Raw genomic sequence first — 7,013 nt, 5'->3', positions numbered from 1 at the left:
ATTTTGAACCAACACAAAGATTATTACAGCGTATATGAAATAGTCACAGTTTCGTATTTTAGGATAAGATGAGGATCCGATTGATGATTTTTTCTTAGTTCAGGGATCTGATTGATGATTTTGATAGTTTAGGGTTCCTAATTGATTTTAAAGCTTTAGTTTGGGGATCCAAATGAATGTAATGTCTAAATTAAAACATATTAAAAAAAAAGTTCTCACTTATTCAATTATATAAAAAAAAATCCTCTCTAATATTAGAATCACATACTCTGACCTTGGTCGTATCGTATTACTTTTTTTTAAGATGCGTACAACATATCTTTCGTATTTAACTTATTATTTTACAACCGAGTGATTAATTGATTACATTTTACTCAAGGTCAATGAGCTAACTTAACATTTTATGCAAGTTCAAGAAGCAACTAGAACACTTTAAGAGTTCAGGGGTCAATCAAGCTTTTGTCCGGAGCAAATGATATATTAAGCCTAAAAAAAAGTTTAATTTTCATTAAACTTCCGTTTACTAGATTAAGTGCAATTTAAAGTCCTGTTTGACTTTTTGCAACCCTAATCCAACCTCCATTCAATTCAATTCAATTTCAGAGAGCACACCAATGGCGGTAAGCATTAGAGACTACCAGCTTGAAAACGAGACACACAATCTCTACGACATCACCTTCTACACTAACCAGATCCACACTCTTCTCACCCATTCTCCTTCCCTCGTCGACCAATGGCTCACCGAAACCCACCAAATTCATCAACTCAACCCCTCAAAACCTTCCACAGTCGGCCTCGACGTCGAATGGCGTCCCAATTTCAGCCGCAACATCGACAATCCAATCGCAATTCTACAGCTCTGTGTCGGCCACAGATGCCTCATATTTCAGATCATGCATTCCCCGTTCGTCCCGCAATCTCTGAAAGATTTCCTGACGAATAAGAATGGGGATTATGTGTTCGTCGGGGTAGGGATTGAGAATGATGTTGAGAAGATGTTGGAGGATTATGATTTGGGAGTGGGGAATACGGTTGATTTGAGGGGTTTGGCTGTGGAGAAATTGGGGATTATTGCGTTGAAGAATGCTGGATTGAAGCAATTGACGAGTCAGGTTTTGGGGAAAGAAATTGAGAAGCCGAAGAAGATCAGTATGAGTAGATGGGATTATACTTGGCTTACTCCTAATCAGGTTCAGTATGCTTGCCTTGATGCTTATTTGTCTTGTGCAATTGGGGATAGTTTGTTTTCTTCCCATGGTTGATTGATTACAGGAGTGATTTTTAAAATTAGGGTTTGAATATTGGGAAATTATGTTAATGTTGCTTAATTTCAATAGCTATATCAATTAGTTTCTGGATGGATTATGTTTTCTCCAGAAATTCCTCACGAACATGTATCTGAATTCTCAAGATGGCTACTGATTGTGATTTTGGGGCTTGGTTTGTTGTTTTTATTTTTTTCCCCAAATTTTACACTTGACCTTTCCAAAAAAAAATTAGAATATTACCCATATTTAATTTGAACGGATTGGTAAGGCCCGTTTGTTACCTACTGTTTGCTGCTGTTGTTTGCTCTTTGTCGTTATAAAAAAAAATTGCTTTTTCCCCGGCTACTTTTGAGGTGTAAAAAACAAACAAGAAGTCAGTAACCAAACTTTTCATTTTAAAGTGAAAAGACAAACATGAGCATGAAAAGTAACAACCAAACACGTCCTGAGTATTATTTGATTGACACATTGAAATTCTCAAACAAACAAGTTTTTGAGTTACATGAAAACAATTTTTTGTATTTTGACAAACAAGTGTGTTAATAGTAAAGTAAATACTTTAACAATTTTTTGTAGTTAACGTCAATGCGGCATATTTAGTTGTTAGTATTTTAACATGATGTTTATAATTGTGTTAGAAACACTCCAAATATTGTAGACTTAATTGTTGTTCGGAATATTTGAAATGACATGAAAGTTACGATAAATGAAGTGAGTTGCTACTTACCGCTTAAAAAAAAGACATATTAGCCCCTTCCATTTTTTTTGGGAAAAAAAATTTCAAACCTCTTTCCCCCACACATTTAAAAAAAAATGGGAAAATTACACATAAATTTAACTTTTAAAAACTATTTACAACTATGTCAAGTCATAATTTTGGATTATATCAAACTAGTAAAATCAGTACTTTTAATATATTTTAAGGATTCGAATTTATAAATTAGAAGTCTGGAATATATTTTCTAAGGCTTATGGTTTATGAATTGGAGTCTAGAATTTTTAAATTATGGTGTAAAATCATAATATACAGAGAATAATGACATATTAAGAATTAAGTTTGGTGATATGACTTAGTTGTAATTTTGTACTTAATTATGATATTCATGTATTTGACCCTTTAAAAATTTCCGGATTTTTGCCTTGGCGGATCCGGCCCTGGGCATAGGCCCGGGGTGCGCCGGCCTAGGGCCCAAGGCCGGAAGGGGGTCCAAAAAAAATTTAGTTTTGTAAATAAATTTCATATATTTTAAGTATTATACATAAATTCAAATTAGCATAATGGTAATGCATTGTCTTCCCACTAAAGAGGGTGTGGGTTCAATTCTCATCTTTGTCATCTTTTTTATATTTTTTTTAATGTAATTTTAATATATAAATGTTATGGGGTAGTCAAGAGTAAGAAGACAAGTTTCATTTTATTACCTCATTTTAGAATAACTATTTTTAATTTGATTAAATTTAAAAAAAAATCATTTTATTACCTTGTTTAAATTTTGAAAATTAAAAATTAATTTATATAATGATATGAATAAAAATCAATGGGTGAAGGTGCAAAATTATTCATAACGTTTTGAATGAGGAGCAATTTTACTCCTAACGTCTAAAATGGTGCAAATTTACCCCTAACGTTGGTAGCCAAGAGCAAATTTACCCATAACGTTGATGTTATGCGGTAGTCAAGAGTAAGAAGACAAGTTTCATTTTATTACCTCATTTTAGAATAACTATTTTTAATTTGATTAAATTTAAAAAAAAAATCATTTTATTACCTTGTTTAAATTTTGAAAATTAAAAGTTAATTTATATAATGATATGAATAAAAATCAATGGGTGAAGGTGTAAAATTATTCATAACGTTTTGAATGAGGAGCAATTTTACTCCTAACGTCTAAAATGGTGCAAATTTACCCCTAACGTTGGTAGCCAAGAGTAAATTTACCCATAACGTTGATGTTATGGGGTAGTCAAGAGTAAGAAGATAAGTTTCATTTTATTACCTCATTTTAGAATAACTATTTTTAATTTGATTAAATTTTAAAAAAAATCATTTTATTACCTTGTTTAAATTTTGAAAATTAAAAATTAATTTATATAATGGTATGAATAAAAATCAATGGGTGAAGGTGCAAAATTATTCATAACGTTTTGAATGAGGAGCAATTTTACTCTTAACGTCTAAAATTGTGCAAATTTACCCCTAACGTTGGTAGCCAAGAGCAAAATTACGCATAACGTTGATAATTTAGGTCAATTTCAGACACAATTATAAAACACATGTTTTTGTCTCTCATTTTGCACCAATTGCATATCAATTCGTTCTAAAAAAGATTTCATGTGTTTTATAATTTAATAATAGAACTGAAGATTAATATTTACAAATTCGGTGAATTTTTTGAATTTTTTTTTTGTCCAATTCGTACAAAAGACTGTATATTTTATTTATTTTTTTTACATCCCAACATATGTTTGCGATTTGTTACTGATAAATTGACGCATGTGTGAAGTGTAGATGACAAGATTCATGATCGAGAAGACAGTTTGATGAAATATTTATCAAATTAACCCAATTTATCAATGTTAGGGGTAAAATTGATCTTGGCTTCCAACGTTAGGGATAAAATTGCACCATTTTAGATATTAGGAGCAAAATTGCTCCTGATCCAAAACGTTAGAGATATTTTTGCACCTTAACTCAAAATCAATTAGTAAGTTTTATATTAAAGGGGCCCTTACTACTTGTTTTGTCTAGGGCCCCTAAATTGTCAGGACCGGCCCTATGACCCGCCATCCCTTAAGGAGTGGCGGGTGAATGACCCGCCACTCCTTTAAGGATGGCGGGTCACTCACCCGCCACTCCTTTAGGGATGGCGGGTCATTCACCCGCCATTCTTTATCTAGTGGCGGGCCATTTGGCCCGCCAAGGTAAAAATCCGGAAATTTTTAGATGTGTGGAAAAATTTTCCGGATTTTTGCCTTGGCGGGTGAATGACCCGCCATCCCTAAAGGAGTGGTGGGTGAGTGACCCGCCATCCCTAAAGGAGTGGTGGGTCATTCACCCGCCACTCCTTAAGGGATGGCGGGCCATTCACCCGCCACTCTAGGAGTGGCGGGTGAATGGCCCGCCAAGGCAAAATTTCGAAATTTAAAAAAAAAAATGAATATTTTCTAAAAAATTGAGGGCAAATATGGTAAAATTAGGGCGATAAGTGGGAAAATAGGGACGGTAAATAGCAACACCCTAAATGAATCTGTTTAGATAGTAATAAAATTGATATTTTCTCGAAAATATGAAAGACATGTTAAAAGAAAAAATTTCCCATATGATATTATTTCGGAAGTAGATTTGTTCATTAACTTGTCTAGTCCGCTCAGCCCATCGTTTAAGGTTTGGGCTTAGACAGGCTTATTTGACATTAGTCTCGACTTGAATTTGAATGGATCAAATACATGAATATCATAAATAATTACAAAATTACAATTAAATCATATTATCAAACTTAATTCTTAATATGTTATTATTTTTTATATATTACAAATAAATTATGATTTTACATCCTAATTTAAAAATTCATTTCATAAATTTTAAATTCTAGATGTAAAATGAATTTATAAATTATAAATACTAAATCTAAATCTAAATCTTTAAAATATATTAAAAATACTGATTTGTAAATAATTTTTCAAATCTTTAAAATACTAGTTTGACTCAAAATCATTACTTGACATAGTTGTAAATAATTTTTCAAATCTGAATTACTATGTAAATTTTCCAATTTGAATTTGTATAAACCCATAAATAAAATGGATTAGACTTAAAATTTATCTTAAAAATCCAAGTGGACTAAAGCCCAACCTTATAGACTATGATAAGATACTCATTTTTTTACTTACAACCCAACACTAACGTATGAATTTAAGGATTAGGGTTTAAAATTTATGAATTTGATTCTAATTTTTTTAATTCGGTATAAAAATATATTTGATTTATGATGTATTGAAATTAATTTTAGTAATATGATTTAATAATAATTTTTAAACTAGTTATGATTTTCATGTAAAAAAAATGGTGGAAATTAGTCTTAAAAAATAGGATAAAGTATTAATGACTAACCTTTGTGTTTAAGGGATCCTTCCTAAAATATACACGTCAACAAATTAATTATAATCAAAATAAAAAAGTGATTATGTAAAAGATAAAATAATAAAAAGATATAAATATTAAATTTGAACCTAACATTTTTTTTAAAGTGCAATTTTGACTCTAAATGTATAAAATAATACAAATTTACTCCTAATTTTTCTAATCAATTTTACTTCTATCTAATAGGAAATTAAAAATGGTGATTTGACCCTAAATCTTCTAAACAAATTTATTAAAAAAATTAAGGGTAATTAATTTATTAGTCCCTATATTTTGACAAAACACACTGTTTAGTCCATGTATTTTAAAAAAACACACGATAAAGTCCCTAACCTTTTTCTCGATGAATTGTTTAGTCCCTAACATTTTTCTCGGTGAACTGTTTAGTCCCTGCCGTTAGAGTCTCATGAAGATTTTGTTAGTCAATTTGGATTTGCGTTCTTCTTTTCCTTTATTTTTCTTTCCTTTAAACTCTACTGCATCTGAAATGAAGTTTGAGTGTTTTTCTTCTTAATTTTCTTCTTAATCGTTCAAATTTGTAAGCATTGAGTCTGTTCTTTTTATTGTTCTCCATACAAATAGTTTTTTCTTCTAAATTGGATTTCCTCTTCTGAGATTTGAAGGTAAATAGTAAAGGGTAATTTAGTCATTTCCGAATTCATAAACGGTAAAAAATCTAACAAATAGACGGAAGGACTAAACAGTTCAAAGAGAAAAATGTTAGGAACCTTACCATGTGTTTTTGAAAATACAGGGACAAACAGTGTGTTTTGTTAAAATATAAGAACTAATAAATTAATTACCCAAAAATTAAAATAGTTCCGTACATTTTTCATTTTGTTACGGTAAACACTTTAAGCCTTTGTAGAAAAAAAATTATGATATATAGCAAACTTAATACTACTATCATTTTAACAAAAAAAAATTATAATTATTTTAATAACACATTAAATATTTTTGATATAATTATTTTTTTAAATATCTAATATGATAATTAAATAATAATCAAATCTAAATTGTTTTTAAATTTTCGATAACGTAAAAATAAAATAGATATTAATTAAAAAAGTTAAAGAATAAATTTGTATCGTTATAAACAAATTTACCGTTGCGAAAAAAAAAAAACACTATGCTCAAGTTTGCACTTACCAAAAAGAAACAATATGCGCTATGAGGTGCCTTTATAAGTAAATTTCATACATTTATTATTGTTATATTAAAAATTACGACTATTTTAAAAAAAAAAAAAAATAACATCAGAAAGCTAAATTGTGAAGCTACTCAACAAAAGGGAGGATAAATTATACGCATAACCACTGAACTTTAACTATTTTAATATTGTAGTCACTAAACTTTAATTTTTAACGATAGAATCACTAAACTTTACACTTTTTAATGCCAGTAGCCACTCAATGTCTCAAAACAATGGTTGACAGTTTCAAAATAAAAAATTCAAAAAAAATTAATGATATTCTAAAAAACTTTAATTTTTAAAAAAATTCGTTCTAAAATCATTTAGGTATTGTTTGGTTAAATGATAGTGAGTGAATTTTTAGAAAGCTAAAAAAAAAAGTGGTTTTGAAAAATAAAAATTATGATTTCAT

At 29.7% G+C, this 7,013-nt stretch overlaps 1 protein-coding gene across 1 annotated transcript; it reads left to right on the top strand.

The window, feature by feature from the left end:
- Positions 1 to 533: 533 nt before the first annotated feature.
- On the top strand, positions 534 to 1,475 carry LOC136206216 (3'-5' exonuclease-like). Its single transcript, XM_065997183.1, has one exon. It carries the CDS (start codon positions 615 to 617, stop codon positions 1,260 to 1,262), a length of 648 nt encoding a protein of 215 aa, XP_065853255.1. The 5' UTR covers positions 534 to 614; the 3' UTR covers positions 1,263 to 1,475.
- The last annotated feature ends 5,538 nt before the right edge of the window (positions 1,476 to 7,013 follow it).

Source organism: Euphorbia lathyris, chromosome 9 (genome assembly GCF_963576675.1).
Source record: "Euphorbia lathyris chromosome 9, ddEupLath1.1, whole genome shotgun sequence".
Taxonomy (NCBI): Eukaryota; Viridiplantae; Streptophyta; class Magnoliopsida; order Malpighiales; family Euphorbiaceae; genus Euphorbia; species Euphorbia lathyris.
Note: the sequence above shows the minus strand (reverse complement) of the source record. Positions and strands in the feature narration are given on the sequence as shown.